This window comes from Alosa alosa, chromosome 24 (assembly GCF_017589495.1).
Source record: "Alosa alosa isolate M-15738 ecotype Scorff River chromosome 24, AALO_Geno_1.1, whole genome shotgun sequence".
NCBI classification, from domain to species: domain Eukaryota; kingdom Metazoa; phylum Chordata; class Actinopteri; order Clupeiformes; family Clupeidae; genus Alosa; species Alosa alosa.
This window is the reverse complement of record NC_063212.1, coordinates 5,934,686-5,953,845: the sequence shown is the minus strand read 5'-3', so window position 1 is coordinate 5,953,845 and position 19,160 is coordinate 5,934,686. Positions and strand designations below refer to the sequence as shown.

General features: G+C 42.9%; 1 protein-coding gene across 1 annotated transcript; it reads left to right on the top strand.

Moving 5' to 3' along the window:
• The first annotated feature begins 13,330 nt into the window (after window positions 1–13,330).
• On the top strand, window positions 13,331–14,577 carry LOC125289528. The gene is made up of 2 exons (XM_048236431.1): window positions 13,331–14,227; window positions 14,364–14,577. The coding sequence occupies exons 1-2, from the start codon at window positions 13,693–13,695 to the stop codon at window positions 14,537–14,539; spliced, it is 711 nt and encodes a 236-aa protein (XP_048092388.1). The 5' UTR covers window positions 13,331–13,692; the 3' UTR covers window positions 14,540–14,577.
• The last annotated feature ends 4,583 nt before the right edge of the window (window positions 14,578–19,160 follow it).

Sequence of the window (19,160 nt, the reverse complement as noted above, 5' to 3'; positions counted from 1 at the left end):
GAAATGAACAGCGCAGACAGAAAAGAGATTGTGATCACTGAACGGCAGAGGGAAGAAGGTGTAAAAGTTCAGCTTGACAGTCTCCTGGACAAAGTGAATTCAACTCTGGGTGAGTAGAAGACATCAGCTCAGAAGTAGTTGTCAAGTCAAAACTGAGCTATGTCAAAACTGAGCTCACATTTAAAACATCAAAATTGTTCAGGATTAAATTTTAATGAAGTGTTCCCCCCTATTATGTTTAGCTTCAGAAGGATTGAAAGAAGGAGAAAAGGTGAGCGTGTTGAGGCCAGAGGCTGGAGATGGAAAGAAGGCCGAGCTGGAAGCCCATTTCTGGGGTTCCAGAGGGAACCACAAAGACTCCATCCCATGAAGAGGTTTTGAGTGGCACTTAACAGCAGCAGGCGGCTGACCTTGTGAAGGTTGAAAACCATCAATAAAACCAATACCAGAAATCAGATCATTGTGTGGGGATATTTCTGTGGGAACTTGGAACCTTCTAGAATTGAAGGAATAATGAAAAGGGACAAAAAAGAAAACCTGTTTTCAGTTTAGCTTGGGGGACGTTCTGCCCACCTGTAGAGGAATTGCCCAAGGCAGAAGGCTAAAGCAAAACTGGAATGCCTCAAAAACAGTGAGGAGAGTAAAATCCAACTAAGAGTCTATGGCAATACAGTGCAGGACCAATATTCATGAACCTAGATGTTCCATATATATTTTAGGAAGAGGAATTGGAGGGGAAAGCACTGCAGACCAATGTGCAAAGCTGGCACTGTCTCACATCAAATGAATTAAGGTTGTTGTAGACTAGAGGGGTTAATTAGAAAGCCAATGAAGACTAAGAAAACTACCGGTAATAACATTACCATTAAGTTATAGTCTACTAGTTCCAGCAAAAAATATGTTAGGTTAGTTTATCAACTGTCTCTGAGTCTAGAGCCTTTGAGAACAGGTGGCTGCGCACCGGAGCTTTGCTGATGTAGCCGGACGAGTCCTTACCTGGAGTATAGTGATAGGTTTTGTTGTGTCTCGCTCCTGCCCCGCCTACTTCGTAAGTGGGTAATTGGCAGCTGTGCTCCATAAAAAGGAAGCAAAAAGGAAGCAGGGCTATCCAGGGCAGATGTCTGCTTTGTCCAGGGACGACTCTGGCCGACCTATCACCTATCCCCGACGTTTGGCTGTAGTTTGTTCCACCATTTGCTCCAGGTAGGCTTGAGTCTTTGTTCGAGGAACATTCTTTTGTGCACTGATGTGCCGGAAAGTTCAGAACTTTTGTTTACATTCCAGTAACAGCAGTCGCTGCTTAACTACTGGCTGGATATTCTCACGGCTGCTCTTTCCCCCGGTGTGCTCAGCAATTTCAGCTTAGGTAGGTGTACTCCTTCCTGTGTGCAAACGTTATTGCATAGCTAGGCCACTTGTTTACGTTATCTGTTAATTACAGCAACATCACTGAGTGTTGCGCTGTCCGGGCTCCCTACATCTGACGTTAGCTGTTGCACGGTAGGTTTTAGCTTTATTTACCTCGATTTAATTAAGCATAACGTTAGAGTAATGACTCTGTACTCCTTATAGGATCTGTATGGTATCCTGATGTGGTGACGGCCTTGCTGTTTTGTTCCTGTTTGGGGTTTGCTCTTGCGAGCTCACCCGCTCTCTGTGGCCTTCCATCGCTGCATCTCTGATGCATGATTGCTAGCTAACCTGGTGGTGGCTATCTGCTTGGGCCTGTTTGTGTGGACGTGCGTGTTTGTTGCATGAGTGTGCATGCGTGGGAGTTTGGTTTGCTTGCAGCTCTATTGATGCTCTGTGCTTTGCTCTGTATTTTGTTTTGTCTTATTTGAACTCATTTGTTTTTGTTTGTTTTATACTGCATGTACTGTCAAGTGGGCTTTCCCTGTGTATGTTGCTTGTCTCTCCTGCTGGGGCTGCATTGGGCGCATGTTGGAGGGTTTATTCTCCTCTGGTGGTGTTTATTCCTTATTGTTTGTGCTGTGTTAATTAGTTTAGACTAGATGTACAGCATAGCGGTACAAAATATGACCGCCGCTCAGTCCTGTACATCCTTTCCGCGAAAATAAATCACACTCAATTTGTCTCCATCTTTTACTCCATCCCCCATTCTTGAAACTTTTGTGTATGCTTGTTTGGCGCGTGTGTGTGTGTGTGTGTGTGTGTGTGTGTGTGTGTGTGTGCGGCTGCACAGAAAGTAGCCTACTGGCGCTGAAAAGGTGAATAGATTGTAGAATAGCCAAAGAAGTTGTAGCATTGTTATAAAACCTTTAAAATCTCTAAACTATCACAAGTAGGGCAGTTCATCACAGTTCATCCATTGCAACTGGATTGATGAAAGGTCACTTACACCTATAGGCTACATTGTATTTGGGAAAAGCAAAAGGTATCAGCATAATGTTATATTTTTATTTATTTATTTATTAATAAACAAAAACATCTCTGTCAGTTCCATGCCGTTTTCAGCAGCTATCAAAAACAAAGGTCATTTTAGGATGGATGGATTTTTTGTGAATGTTTCTTCTTCTGCATAAGATTTTAGTCATCTTTAGCTCGTGATACTTTATTGTCAATGCACAAATTAAGTAACAGTAGTCTGAAACTAAATGCTGTTTTACATCTAATCAGTGGTGCAAATAACTGACATGTCCAAATGGGCCTTGATGACAGGCCCGTCGCTAGAAGGCAAGCAAACCAAGCAATTGCCCCGAGCTGGCCAGGGGCCTCAAGACAATGACTGGTTAAAAATAAAATGCAACGACAAACTGTGAACGCCCCTTTAATAGTCAATGCAGTAAAGTGCAACGACACTGTTACCGGCAATACCAGGATCCCCCTCAAGGGGGCCCCTCTCAGTAGTCGCTGACAGCAGCCAGCCAGCCAGGTTTGTGGTCTCTGCTGCTGCCGCGAAAATATAAAACCTCGGCATTCATAATGAAGCAGAGTTATGCGTCCGGAAGCCAGAAGGGAAAGGAAGAGGATGACAAGAAAAAACAAGATAGTGGTAAGTGATAAATTACACTGGATAAAATAGCTCTACTTGTCTTGTACAAATGGTGTAATGTCGCAGCAGGAAGGCTAGCCTAGCAAAAAATGTGTATGTTAACTACCTGCCTGACGGCCCATGCTGCTTATAACAAACTAGAACAGTTAGCGCAACTTCTTTTTTCGAATGGACGGAATATGGTTACATACTGTAATAATATGTTTATTAACGGGATAAGGAAGACACAGATGTGTTCCAGAATCACTGTTTATCGTATTTAATGACGTAACATTGCTATAGCTTTGTAATAGGTTTTGATGAAAGTGGCATAGCTTCTCTGCTATACTAACTATTCGACCGTGATCTATTTACCAAATGGGGGTTAGGAAAAGCACACGATAAATTCCGTGCATCAAAGCAGACTGGAACATTCATGTCTAGTAGTATTCATGCACGCCAGCTGTTTACTGTCTTTAAAGCATCAGGTGCGTCTGTCTAATTCTCAAACAGCAGAATGCTTAAATGCTATGTTAAGCTTCAAGTAGGCCTAGGTCAACGTATAACATTAGCTTGGGATGTTTTTACAGTAAGCATTGGTAGTTGTGAAAGCAGCTGCATCCCTTCTAAATATCAAAATATGGAAATGCTAACATATCTTTTCCTAAGGATACCTCCACTGATGGAGATGGCCTGAAAGGTTAATCTTGTGTGTGTGTGTGTGTGTGTGTGTACTTGTATTTATGTTGGATTTTTAAATTGCTATACAACCTGCACTCTTTATAGTTTGAAAAATGCATCCTTTTTCTGCATAAGATGGCAGTGTTTTATTTTCTCACTTTGTGAGAACTGAAATGTTAATGTGTGTGTGTGTGTGTGTGTTTAAGTATGTTGGATTTAGTTATTGTGCACTTTTTTTTACATTTATATTGGATTTTATGGTACGGTGGTGTTTTTGCAAATGTTCAAAACTAATGCACAGTATATATATGCAACTGCAGTATTGCACTGTCAACATTTTTTTTTGGGGGGGGGGCTCCATGTCCATTTTGCTTGGGGTCCCCAAATTCCTTGAAACGGCCCTGCTTGATGAAATGCGTCGCTAGACTGTTCATACACATTTTAACGGGCCAAAGTTGAGGAGCTGTTGTCCGTTGTTGTTTGTGCAAATATAGGCAGATTCACGTTCCCTTGCATTGTGTAACTGAGGTCCATGGCTTGTCTGGCTTTCACCAGACCAAGCTCAATCTTTTAAGAAATCAAAAAATAAATAGCGGGCAGATCAGGCTGGGTGAACCATCCATAGGCGCCCGATATTGTTTAATTTTCCGATTGAGATATCCACGCTCTGGCTATTCTAAATGCAAAAATGCATCAGGGAGTTATGACAAAACTGTAACTAACAAACTAGATCCTAATAGAAAGCTGTTAGCTTCCCTAAGCTACAGGTAGGCCTATAAGGTAGGCCTATTGACAACATAAATTGTCAATAGGCTATGCTGGCGACACCACAAATAAAATCTCCTTTGGAAACCAATGGCTTACGCCTTACAGTATCAAGCGGACTTAAACTGCCATATCGTGCGAAAAGTTGTAATAAAATTCACGCAGCTCCATGAGTCAAGGAAAGTGCGAATGAAGTAGCCACTTCTAAATGGGACCCACTACACAGTAGCTTAAGGTGTGTTGCTAAAGCAGCCATAATGAAATGAAGGTGTCATTGTTTGAATACTTCACACACACGTGCTTTTTTAATCTCACAGACTACAATTACCAAGCTGGAATCAAAGCACATCGATTCCCCTCTCACACCCTGCACGCACTTCAAACAAATAAACAGGCGTCTCAGTCTCACGCATGTATAGGCAAAACTGTATCAGACCGGTGTTACATGGCAACTGGCTCCCATGTTAACTGGCTGCGTTGATGACGTTTCATGATTGATGACGAGTCTTTGACAGATGTGGCCGCTTGCAGATTTGTCACTTTCTGATACACTAGAGACGCACACAAATATGCATGACATGTTTAAAAGTCAAAATTGTATGTAGTACTACATGCACTGGACCATGAATATGCCACCCAAAACACCTAAATAGCATAAAATTAACTCCGTGGGTATCGAACCCCGAATAAATTGATTGACCTGCTTACTTGGTAATCCGGCGTCTATCCACTTGCGCCACGAACCAGCTGACAGCTCTCTCAGAAATTGACTTTAGTTGTATGATTAAAAGAAGTCAGCTATTATTATAATTGCAACAAGTTAACATGGCTGTTCATGTTATCTGGCTACCATGTTATGCTACCGTTGCCCAAGCCATTTAGTAGGCCTTCAAAGTATCGTGGTTAAGTTTTACAAACGTTCCACTGAGGTTAGGCTGTGGCCACTCCTACCTGAAGTGTCTGTAGAGCCACATGAACGTCAGCAAATAAATCAAATAAAAATGTGTTGCCTAATTGTGTATCCTTTTGTCCAGCCTATTCTTTTAAGAATTCAGTTCATGAAACACAGGCATTGAAACGCACACTGCAATGGGCAGGAGAAGTCTATAACGTGTCCATATTTTACACAAAATTTGCTGGGGAGAGTCAAAACTCTTAGGCTTATAGGCTATTAACGTTAATGTTGCTGACATGTAAACATGGGTTTGATGTTTTTTTGATACTTTATTTCCTAAAACGCAAGTTAGTGCTTCTCCTGTGGCGCAACGGGTTAATAACCTGACCCTAACCAGATGAATTTCGTTCCGCTTAGCTCCGCCTAGCTTCACTCACATCCATCTGGGACCTCTTCCATTGAGAGTGATTTCTGCAACCGATTTTATGGTACAGCCAATCAGGACGCAGGGCGGGAGTTTCATAGATGAGACATAGCCTAGAAGCGACTGTGAGACTTATTAGCATCACGGGTTGGCTTTGATGTGAGTGGTTGAAGTAGCACGTCAATAGATGACGGACAAGTGGCTTATTCAATCATATGCAAGTGTAATGGGTAGAGAAAATGGCCTCTTATATTAGTTTAATTAAACAGTTACCCCCTCCTATTTTTTTTGTTTTATTACATTTAAGATAACATTCCCATGTATTTCACTTCATGCCAGTAGATGGTGATGTTACACTGCTTTACCGTAGTGGGTTGCCGTGGAGACGGTAGCTCGAGCACTCAGAAATAAACGTCCAGTGCTTGAGAGACATAATTTCTGTATCTCCACTTCTTTTCAACCCACAGGTATATTTTTAAACCTTTCCAATTTCTGTTAATATGTATCAAAAGAGTATTTCACCAGTACGTTTGTCTGTGTAGTGTAAAAAGTCATGTCGTGTAGAAATGTGATTTAGAATCTTTAGAAGTATTTTCTTTATACTGTAGCTAGCGAGCTAGCAGAAGCTAGATTAAGTTAGCAAGTTACCGTCAGTTCAGCTTCCGTTCTCTCGTCTTTCTGTATGAACTATAAAACAGGTATAGCGTCGAGTGAACGTCAGTATTTTAATGTTTAAGTGTATGTAACATGTATGTTAAGTTTCTCAGTACTTTGTCCTTTTGTTTGGTTTAGTTGTGCTCCATTTTAATTTGCTAGTATATCTTGTTAGCCAGAGCCTGTCAGGTTCTCAATGTACGTTGCCACCAGTGTTGTCAGTTGGTGTGCGCGTGCATGTAGACACACGCAAACGGCAGACAGATGCGTTGTGTTGGTGAATAGTTATGACAGTCACATGAACAGTTTCAATGGTAGTTTTTATATTATTATCGTATAGCATTCTAAGTATTTGATTAATGAAAATGTTGTTAATGTATTTGATGAAGGTAACCCAATGTAACCGTTGTTATTTTATGTGTGTTCACTTTGAAGAATTAATTGATAACAAGATGGCAAAGTAGCCTGTGTATATGTAGCCTACACTGGAATGTATTAGGACATTGTATGGTTTACATACAATGTCATTTGATGTATAGTGTTATTTGTTGAAGCATATTATATATATTATAAAGGTGTACCACTGTCTATTTCATACTATCTAGGTAAAGTGTTTTGTATTGTATATTATAAATGCCAATGCTTTCTATATTGGTCTATTGATTGCATTTATTATATTAGTAATGTTTGATGGTTTATAATATCAAGAGGTATTTCAATGTTCATATTATATTGATATATTATATTATTATAGTATATTTTATAATTGTATATTTTGGAATATGTCCAGTGCCATAGTGTGTGCTAGGCCTCTCTGTTATTGCTCTCTTGAATGATTTTTTTACTGAGAAATAAACGTCCAGTGCTTGAGAGACATAATTTCTGTATCTCCACTTCTTTTCAACCCACAGTGCTATCCAGCCTGTGGTCTTGTACCTGCCCAGATTCCCCTAGGTCTGAGGCCGGTAACAATTGGGGGCTCGTCCGGGATTCAGCATCGCAAAGCGAGGTAGACAGTCACTGCGACGGTGAGACCAGGTGTCCAAGCTTCAGGGAAGGCTGCTGTGTTGAGCGTCATCCAGAGAGCAACAGTCACCGGTGAGACGTCACGATGACTACAGCAACCCCACGGCGAATGTTGATCCTCCAGATCATCAAACAGCTTCCAGCACTGAGTTCCAGTCAATTGCAGTCAGTTGCCAGGTCAATTGAAGATGGTGGTGAAAGCACTGAGGGCCTCAGTGAGCCAGAGCTCTATAACTTAATCATCGACTACACCAGGAGCGAGAGGTTGAAGGCATGGCTCAACTCCTCTCCCTCCAGGACCTGCTGCAGGAACTTACATCGGCAGACTCTGGGTCTGGTGAGGTTTGTGTTTCCACCGTTCGCATGGACGGCACACTGACTCCTACACACCAACTCTTCCCTCCCACCACAAGGGACATCCATCCACATTCATCAGTGGACATTCACACCCACCCGTCGTCCACGGACCTTCACATACACCCGTTGTTCACGGACACTCACACACATTTGTCATCCATGGACATGCACACACACACGTCACTCATGGACAGAGATGTTCATGCACCTGCTCCTACAGGGAGACCAGCCCAGCCGAGCGTCATTGGCATCCATGGTGCCCACCATGGTAGGACAAGCCTATCCTCAACTGTAACAGACCAGGTAGTCAGGCTGTCTGATGTTACTGCTCTGCTTCCACGTAGAGAGTGTAAAATACACAGTGGTCAGATATCTGACACTTGTTCTGACATTTCTTTTAATGGTCTTTGTAAGCAGATTGACACTGCTTTACAAGAGGGGTTTAGCGAGGCTGAAATTATTAGAGCTGTGCTTAAGATAACTAAGCCAGGTACTTTCAGGGAAATGCTCACTAACCATGATGATTTAACAGTGAATGGGTTAAAAAGGTTCCTCCGCTCTCACATCAGGGATAAAAGTGTAACCGAGCTCTTTCAAGAGCTCAGTAATGCTAGACAACATGACAGGGAGAGTCCACAGCAGTTTCTCTACAGGCTTATGGGGTTAAAGCAGAGATATTTTTGAGTCACAGCAACCTGGTGTAGAGTTTAGCTATGACAGAAGGCTTGTACAGGGTACTTTTCTACACACACTCTACCAAGGTCTAAATGAGAGAAACACTTATGTTAGACATGGCATCAAACCTTTTCTTTCTGACATGCAGGTTAGCGATGACTTTCTGTTAGAACAGATGACCAAGTCCATGACTGAGGAAGAGGGGAGGTTAAAACGTCAGGGTGCTGTAGCGAAGTCTAGACCTGTGACTGTAAGCACTGCCCAATATGACCATGACTGACAGACTGACGCGACAGAACCGAGTCAAGTTGACGTTGAGTTACAGGCTAACCGTGCCGCTATCAGAGAGCTGACCGCCCAAGTGTCCTCACTGACCAGACACATGACACTCGTCGACAGGTCTGCAGAACGTGTACAGTCTGGCCGCCCTAACACACAGTATGGCCGCCCTAACACACAGTCTGGCCACCCTAGCACACCTGTTAGTCGTCCACAGTCACTGTCAGCTGACAAAAAAGGTAGATGCCACGACTGCGTAGTGAGCGGAACCATGAGCTGTCCCCATTGTTTTGTCTGTGGCCAGGCAGGACACCGAGCTATTGGCTGTTTACAGAGGAAGTCGTCGGGAAACGGGAGGAGGTCGCTGGAGCAGGGCAGCCAGTGACTGTGAACAGCATTCAGCCCACTGTTAAAATCAAGCCGCCACCCATATCATGCCAAGCAGATAAAAAAAAATGCATCGCCCAGCTCATAGGGAAACGTTGTACCGTCTCTTGCAACATCAATGGTGTGCCAATTGAAATGCTTTTAGACTCAGGGTCTCAGGTGACGATGGTCAGCAAAACCTGGATAGACCGAGCATCACCCTGTGTCAAAATCCAACCACTTCAGTCCCTCTTTGCCAATCAGCCTTTTGAAATATCAGCAGCAAATGGTACACAAGTTCCCCTTGATGGATGGGCAGAGGTTGACCTGCAGATTTGTAGTGAGCGCCATGGGTCTGTGACAATTGGAGTGCCCCTACTGGTCAGTCAGACTTGTCACTGTCCCCTGTTAGGTAGTAACGTCATAGCTGAGCTCATCAAAGAGCATGACAATGCTGTGAATGTGACTGCTATCCTGACTGACGCTTTAAGTGTCCCCAAGAACTTAGTTGAGGCTTTGGTCTCTGCCCTTCAGATAACTACCACTGACGAGACAGCCTTGTGTACTGTGCACACAGGCAAGAAAGGTGTCACTATCCCTGCTGGTAGAGTCTATGAGGTCAGGTGCAGGGTTAAGGGGTTACCAGGGAACCGTACCATGCTGTTCCAGCCTCTTATAGAAAACACCTGCCCTGAGGGTCTGGAACTGTTCCCTGCATTAGTTGACATTCCCTGTGGGCCCTCAAAATGCATTAAAATTCCCATCCAAAATGCAACCCGACATGCCATTTATTTGACCCAAAGAATCATTCTCGGCACTCTTGAGGAAATGGCCGACATGAAACCTGTCCGGAGTCTTGAGCATGGCGTTGTCCAAACCCTTTCAGCCCAGTTAAGTACAGATCCAGCAACTTACCTGAACAAAGAACAAGGCAGACGGACTATGTCTAAAGCTAAAGACAAGTGGCACCCTCCTGTTGACGTATCACATCTAGCTGAGGATCAACAGAGATTAGTGAAGGAAATGTTGTTTGAGCAATCTGATGTATTCGCCAAAGACGATGCTGACATTGGTTGTATGCCTGATCTCCAAATTAGAGTCAACCTTACAGATGAAACACCAGTCCAAAAGTCTTACAATTCCATCCCAAAGCCCTTGTATCAAGAGGTAAAAGACTATGTTCAGAACTTGCTTGACCGTGGTTGGATCAGGAAATCCACCTCATCATACTCTTCTCCTGTGGTCTGTGTGAGGAAAAAGGACATGAGCCTACGTCTCTGTGTTGACTTCCGGGGGCTGAACAGCAAAACCATCCCTGACCGCCACCCACTTCCACGCATCCAAGACCTGCTTGAGAATTTAGGAGGCAACTCATGGTTTTCTATACTAGACCAGGGCAGTGCTTACCACCAAGGCTTTGTTGAAGAGAGCTGCCGGCATTTGACAGCTTTTAGCACACCTTGGGGGTTTTATGAGTGGGTACGCCTCCCATTTGGCCTCACCAACGCTCCAGCAGCATTCCAACGCTGCATGGAAGGCGTGCTGGCCGGTCTAAGAGATGAATGCTGCTCTCCTTACCTGGATGATGTGCTCTGTTTTTCCAAGACTTTCCAGGGCCATGTTGAGGACTTAAGACCGGTTTTGTGTCACTTAAGAGAGCATGGTGTGAAGCTGCGCCCGAAAAAGTGTGAGCTGTTCAAACGCCAAGTGAGATGTTGGACGCTTGGTCACGAGTGAAGGTGTTCAGGTAGATCCCAAAGACCTGGAAGCTGTGTTGCAGATGAAGGAGAGGGAGCCAAAGAATGTCGGAGAGGTCCGAGCTCTACTTGGTTTCTTGGGCTACTATCGCTCATTCATCCAGGACTTTTCCAGAATAGCCCGGCCACTGTTTAAACTTCAAGAACATCCGGCCCCATCCAACAAGAGTCCTGTTGCAGCCAAGTCCACCCAAAAAGGCAAGAGCAGTGGTCAGTTACCATCCAGGACACCAGTTCAGTGGACACCCGAACACAGGGGGGGCAGGGACTTACTATTGCAAGCAGAGTACTGTATGTAATGTATGTGAGTGATGACAGTGAAGATGTGTGTGTGGGCGGGAGGGGAGTGGAGCAGTGACTGTGTGTGTATGTGTGTGTGTAGTGTGTGGGCAGTGTGCTGTAAGTATGTCGGGATGTGTGTTGGAGAAGCTTTCTGATGAAATAATGTGCTGTGTGTGTATGTAGGGGGCAGGGACTTACTATTGCAAGCAGAGTACTGTATGTATGATGTATGTGAGTGATGACAGTGAAGATGTGTGTGTGGGCGGGAGGGGAGTGGAGCAGTGACTGTGTGTGTGTGTGTGTGTAGTGTGTAGGTTGGGGCAGTGTGCTGTAAGTATGTAGAGGATGTGTGTTGGAGAAGATCCTGAAGACAATGTGCTGTGTATGTAGGGGGGGGGGCAGTGTGCAGCAAGTATGTAGAGGAGGCTTACTGTAGCAAGCAGTGTGCTGTATGTATGTGAAGTGATGACAGTGATGATGTAAGTGTGTGTGTTTTGTGTGTGTGTGTTGGGGATGGGGGCAGAAAGGCTAGGCAATCAAGGACATGGGTAGATAGATGGAGGAGAAATCAAAAATAATAAATAAAAAGTTCTATGGAGATGTGCAAAAGTTGGAGAAAGTCAGATGTGTGTGTGTGTGTGTGTGTGTGTGTGTGTGTGTGTGTGTGTTTTGACATGTGATGAAATAAAAAATAAATAAAAAAGGTCTGTAGCATAGGGAGAGGGATGTAAAAGTGCTAAAAGTCATGTAGGTGTGTGTGTGGGGGGGGGGTCATGAGTGCTGAGGAGTGAATGAGTGCAAAGTCAGTATAGTGTGAGTTCAGAGTTCGGATGGCCTGGGGATAAAAAAACTCTCAGTTCTGGCTTTGTGACTACATAGGCTTCTTCTTGATTTCAGTGGTAGGAATAATCCATTGTTAGGATGAGAAGAGTCCTTCAGGATCTTTTGGGCTCTTAGGAGTACTCTTCTAGAATAGATATCTTGTAGAGCAGGGAGTTGAGTTCTTATAGCACATTCAGCTGAGCTGCTACTCTCTGCAGAGTACTACAATCTCTAACTGTGGAGTTCCCATACCAGGTGATGATGCTACCAGTTAGAACACTCTCAACCGCTGAAGTGTAAAAAGGCCTTCATGATGGATGTAGAAACTTTGAATTTCCTTAGCTGACGAAGGAAGTAGAGTCGTTGTCTGGACTTCTTCAGAACATATTTAGTGTTAACAGTCCATGTTAAGTCTTCAGTAATGTGGACACCAAGGTATTTAAAACTTGTGACTCTCTCTACAGGTTGCCCGCTGATCATTAGTGGGGTGTAACTGTAGTTCTGCTGCTGCCTTCTGTAATCCACTACCATTTCCTTGGTTTTATTGACTTCAGTGTCAAGCTGTTAGATTGACACCACTGTGCCACCTCATCAACCTGATTCAGGTAGAGCTGTTCATTGTTGTTACTAATCAGGCCCAAGATCACTGTGTCATCTGCAAACTTGATGATGGAGGTATGACTACTGATGGCTTTGCAGTCATGTGTGTAGATGTTGTACAGCAGTGGACTCAAAACACAGCTTTGGGGAGCACCAGTGCTGATGGTTAATGTGTCAGATGTCAGACCCCCCACTCTAACCACTTGTGAACGGTTGGTGAGAAAGTCAAATATCCAGTGACACAGGGTGGTGTTCAGTCCTAAGGCCTTCATCTTTGTGACCAAGGTGAGAGGTACTATCGTATTGAATGCTGAGCTAAAGTCAATAAACAGCATCCTCACATAATTCCCATTCCCCTCCTCCAGGTGAGTTAAGGTGGTGTGCATGAGGTTTGAGATGGCATCCTCTGTAGACCTGTTGGCTCTGTAAGCAAATTGGAGGGGGTCGAAGGAGGCAGGGAGGGATGAGCAGATAATGTTTTTCACAAGCTTCTCAAAACACTTCATCAGATTGAGTCTTAAGAGAAATATGGTAGTAAAAATATACTATCAATAGAATTTGACATTGTTATTTATTATTGATATTCTCCATAATGTAGTCTTATCTTGCTATTGTTATTATATTATTGATTGAATGTACATTATTGTTTATTATTGCTATTTTCCCTTTTTTTCATTGTTTATTTCATTAGGGTATTGATTGAATTGACATGGTTGTTTATTATTACTATTATCCTTATTATAGTCTGACCAACGTCTTAATTTGTTCCCTGATAAATTTGAAGTATTATATTGTTTTGCAGTTGTATGTCGCTTTGGACAAAAGCGTAATATAACCATAACCATATGAGGAGCTACATTATCTAAAGAGTCAATATGGACAATGGAATCTGAAAATTCCATCGAATTATGCATTTGACTGGTAACAATAGTCATGCATCAGACCATTCCATTTAGGGTCACAAAGGTGGCTAGGCAACATCATGATGTCATAGAACATAGTACAGGGTAAACTGGATTTTTTGTTCACTATTTCTTGAGTTGGTGTAGAAGTTGGCTGGTTTTAGATTTTGTGGTAATTTCATGTTTGGATTTTAATTTCTGGCAGTCTGATTTTAATGTGGTTCTGTTGGTTTTTGGCCTGCTGCCTGGCAGCATGGCAGGATGACCACGGTTCGGACACAACAATTAAGAAACGTGTCAAAAAATACAAACTGGAGGACCTAAAGAGAGAACTGAAGGCTTTGGGGGTTAATGTTGACATGGATGAAAATCAGAAGAATCCCAAAAAGAAGACCAAAAAAGAACTTCAAAAGCTCCTGATAAGGGAACTGAAGTTGGTTGAAAATGGCAGAATCAGACTGGAAAAGAGGGCAAGGGAGAGAACAGAGGGATTAACTCTGCCCATGGAGATCCCTGAAGACGTTGTAATTGTTCTTAATGACCTAGACACATACTTGGACCAACAATTAGAAGAATCAGAGATAAATGAACAGAGGGAAGATGATGTACAGCTTGTGATGAAAAACCTTCTGGATCAAGTTGAAATGAACAGTGCAGGCAGAAAAGAGGTTGAGATCACTGAACGGCAGAGGGAAGAAGGTGTAAAAGTTGAGCTTGACAGTCTCCTGGACAAAGTGGATTCAACTCTGAGTGAGTAGAAGACATCAGCTCATAAGAAGTAGTTGTCAAGTCAAAACTGAGCTATGTCCAAACTGAGCTCACATTTAAAACATCAAAATTGTTCAGCATTGAATTTTAATGAAGTGTTCCCCCCTATTATGTTTAGCTTCAGAAGGATTGAAAGAAGGAGAAAAGGTGAGCGTGTTGAGGCCAGAGGCTGGAGATGGAAAGAAGGCCGAGCTGGAAGCCCATTTCTGGGTTGCCAGAGGGAACCACAAAGACTCCATCCCAATGAAGAGGTTTCGAGTGGCACGCAACAGCAGCAGACGGCTGACCTTGTGAAGGTTGAAAACCATCAATAAAACCAATACCAGAAATCAGATCATTGTGTGGGGATATTTCTGTGGGAACTGGGGAACCTTCTAGAATTGAAGGGACGATAAAAAGGGGAAAAAAAGAAAACCTGTTTTCAGTTTATCTTGGGGGACGTTCTGCCCACCAGTAGAGGAATTGCCCAAGGCAGAAGGCTAAAGCAACATTGGAATGCCTCAAAAACAGTGAGAATAAAATCCAACTAAGAGTCTATGGCAATACAGTGCAGGACCAATATTCATCAACCTAGATGTTCCATTTTATTTAGGGAGAAGAATTGGAGAGGAAAGCACTGCAGACCAATGTGCAAAGCTGGCACTGTCTCACATCAAATTAATTAAGGTTGCTGTAGACTATGCACTTTATCTGCATTTATTAGGGTTAATGACAAAGCCAATGAAGACTAAGAAAACTACCGGTAATTACAAAGATTCTATAGTTAAGTTATAGTCTACTAGTTCTAGCAAAAAATATGTTAGGTTAGTTTATCAACCGTCTCTGAGTCTAGAGCCTTTGAGAACAGGTAGCTGTGCACCAGAGCTTTGCTGAGACGGTGACAGATCACGAACAAAGATATTTTTGTCTTTATTTGTTTCGTTGGAAAATACAATTTCAATGTTGGAATGTTAGGAAGACATGTGGCTTGTAGAAAATGGGTTCATAACTTACATCGCTGAATGTAGGGCTAAGGGATTGGTCATATTCCGAGAAAATGTTCATTTCTCCCATAGGAATACATAGATACTGGACTTCCCGCTAGACTCCTAAATGGGCGTGGCAGTTGCGAACCCGACGCTCCAGCATGCCAGAATTTACCCTCTAATGAATCATCTCGCTTTATCAACCGTCTCTGGTAATAGCTAAGAGATGTCACCATGGTGACGGGGAAGTAAACAGAAGGCAAAACTTCAATTCTCCCATCTATGGCTTCTAGAAGGGCTGCAGGGTCTACATGTCCCAATGCTCCTCTGGTTGAATACTGGGTAACCTTTCATGGAGTAGGGTTGCAGCATTGTGCAAGACTGCACAGGCCACACAGATGTCACACACTCTGTCCAGAGCAACTCTGAGGATTTTACGGCACTGGAATCTAGACTAAATTTGTTCAAATGCCATTTCAATCCATGCCGTGGTGTGCATAATGGAAGGCCCTCGCTGTCTCTGTCACTGTCACTGGGTCTTTATAGGGTGTGAGTATGTGTGGTAGACAGAGATGGTCCAGCTCCCCTAACAGAATCCCATTGAACTCTTTGCATTGCAGAATCTCTATGCACTATTCTGAACTAATACATGGAGATGTTCTGAAAATCCTTGCATCATAGACAAAGCCAGGCCATTTTGCCTCAATGTTGGAGATCAAGTACCTTGATCCAATTGATGATGTGACCAATGATTTGACAATTTGCTTGGCAGAACAGCAATTTAAGATGGATTTTCATGGCTGACAAGTCCCTGAATCATGTGAATATTGGCCTTGAGATTTGGGTCTGATTGCCCAATATTGTGTCAGTGATATACACAATATGAGTGAACGTTAGTGACAACAATCGGTTTGGTTACATTATTTTCAATGGGAATGTCCTGACTGGACGTGATGCGGTGTGTGTGCGTTTTCATCAGAACTTTTGTTGGACGCCCCGTTTCTGTAAACGCCAATATTGCGCAGCTCCACACATGCTGCCACCACCTGACACGCTCACTCGGGCCACACAAGCAAAGCATGCCTTGATGACCCCTAAACGTCTATCTTGACGTTTGTGAGCCAGGTTGTACTTTGCTTGCTCCCTTGTTTAGGGTCAGAGTCATCTTTGGCCTAAGGTGAAATCCCAGAAAATACGGGAATTATGGTCAGAACCAGACCACCTAGGGTCTGAACTGGTCACCATGAGCATACCCTGCAGAGAGAGACCCTAACAATCCATGAGCCAATGTTAAAGGAATCACTGCGGAGGGGCGGTGGTTATATAGGGTCAAGTTAATATAAACTTTGAATATAAACTGCTCAGAGTAGTTTAGAGGTTAGTAACTAGGTTAGTAGCAGCCTACCTCTAAAGCACTAATTACCGCCCCTTTCATTCAGAAAATTCTAAAACAAAGATGTTTTTAATACTTCAAAATAATATTTGATAAATGAACCTTAAATTTTTCAGTAGTCAGTAGATTTGAACAAAATCTGGTTTGGTTCTTACTGAGGTTTTTACTGCCTGAAATATCCAATTTTGTTTACCACACTTGGAGTTTAGTGCTGGGCTTAGGCTCCGCCCTTTCACACGGCACATCAACGGTTAGACCGAGAATTCTCCACTGGAGCTCCAAACGGATTTGTACACGCAGCCTTGCAACACTTTTTACAGCTCTTTGAGTCACGGTAAAATGTCATTTTTGGTACATAGCTAATTTAGATACACTTATAGTGTGGGTGCTTGGGTTTCTTTACGAATCCGCCATCTTAGTTTGTTTATAAATGCATATTAAGTGACACATACATGTATATAACCGGAAATAGGGGACGGGCGGTAATTGGTGCTTTTACGATATGTCATTAAGTGACACATGAGAGGTGTCACAACAGATAACAGATTGGCCAGCAGGGTGCCCACCAGGCCTTGTCTAGAAACCCTGAGTGTGACGGATTCTGGAGAAAAAGCGTTGAAATGTGATAAACACAACCTGGCATTTCAGACACATATTATAGTATAGGCCTAGTTAATGTATATTTTAGATAATTCTTTCTGGTAGCAATTTGACACTTATCTTTTTACTTTTACAACCCACAGTACGAGGAGTGTTCTAATATACAAAACAAGAGCACTGGTGAGCACAGAGTGTTTTCTTTATGAGTGAATAAACAAGCAGCCTTCACCACCTAGTTATACTTGCCCCTACAGCCCAGTCTGGCTACCCCATTGGCCCCGTTGTGTGGGATGAATACCAGCATCCCGCCGTGTAAAATAACCATGAGCAGTCTTGTTTTGAATACACCACAGAGTATTTGTTATACAGTTTGCCAAGGGGTAATGATTGGGCTTTGGGCTAAAGGTCATCACAAACATGCTTTTGCCAACACACCTTTGGTATCATGGTTACACAGTATGATAGTGGAGGGGGAAAATACTTGTGATTTATAATGAATGGAAGAAATCATAAATACATTTATGTTCCCTATCTAATCTGTCTTTGCTCCTACACTTAAATGCAAGAAGTATGCAGTGCTATTGTACAGTTGCCAATGAACAATGAACCATAAATTACACAAAAGTTTGTCTGACAACCCATGAACTCATAATTTCAGCTCTTGGACATAGGGGAGATGATTTAAATTTTCAAAAGCTGGAGAAAAGTAAGGTGCTCCAGAACGTGAACACAAGCCCAGAACTCAGACTGCATTGGAACAGAAGCACATTTGTTTCAGAACAAAAGCTCCTAAGGAATGAGGTGAATGGAGTCCTCCCACAGGTTATCACACAAGATATCTTATGATCTTTCTTTCTTTACATATGGGGAGAATTTTCCATTTTCAGATAATGGCATGCACTTGTTTAAATATTGAATCAAATTGTGCATTCAGAATACCCAGTAGCCTATTATAATCAAGAGCAAATGACCCATGGACAGTGAGCAATGACTTGCCTGCCAGAGGGGAAAGACAAGAAAAGTCTTTGCTTTCCATGTGGTTTACCGTAAAAGGCAGTTCTTTTGACAGACTTTGTGTGTGTGTGTGTGTGTGAGGGAGAGAGAGGAAGAGTAAATGAGTATGTGTGAGAAAGAGGGAGAGCAATTGAGTGTGTGTGCTTGTGTGTATGTGTGAGAGAGAGGAGGAGGAGTGAGTGAGAGTGTGTGTGTGTGTGCACATGGAGCTATTCAATGTGGAGAATTATGGGGTTGGGGGGGGGGGATTGGCCTTAACAGCAGACTGTCGAATCACTTAAGCCCAAGCCTAAACAAATCTAAATGACTGGACTAAATGAGTCACTTGATGTACTTAATGTTACTTAAGGAAAGGATCAGATTTACCCATAATGCCCGAGACTTCAACACACGGCTCTCAGCACATTATTGGATATTGTATTGTTTTTGTGCAACAACATACAAGATTGTTACATGGTTATGGTTATAGTATTTAGCAGACGCTTCCAGCGACTTCCAGAATATGAACATTACAATAGTTAAAAATTTACAGTTTTTGTTACATATCCAACTCTCGGCTCTCCAACTCTAAAGGCTCTTCACTGTGAGATGCATGCACACTCAAACAGCACACTGACCATGCAGTCTCTGTGGTATTTGGGTGTTGTTCTGGAATCACCTTGGATGCAGGTAGAAGGCTGTGTGGTATTTCAAAAGGCCCTCATTATTTGGAATGTGTCCAGCTTCATCTCCCCGGCATACAATCTGGGGCCACCATGCTGTCACCACGTGATACCAAATAGCGTTCCTTTCATTGGAAAGCTGGAGTGTTGTTGCCAGGGTGGCTGTTGTGGAAGAAGCTTTGGTTCAAGAAGAGGTAGATGTTTAAGTTAAAACGCAGGCACTGTGTTCTTCTACAAGTGTTAAAACAAAATGTGGCACTGTTCAGAGCACTGTTTTAATA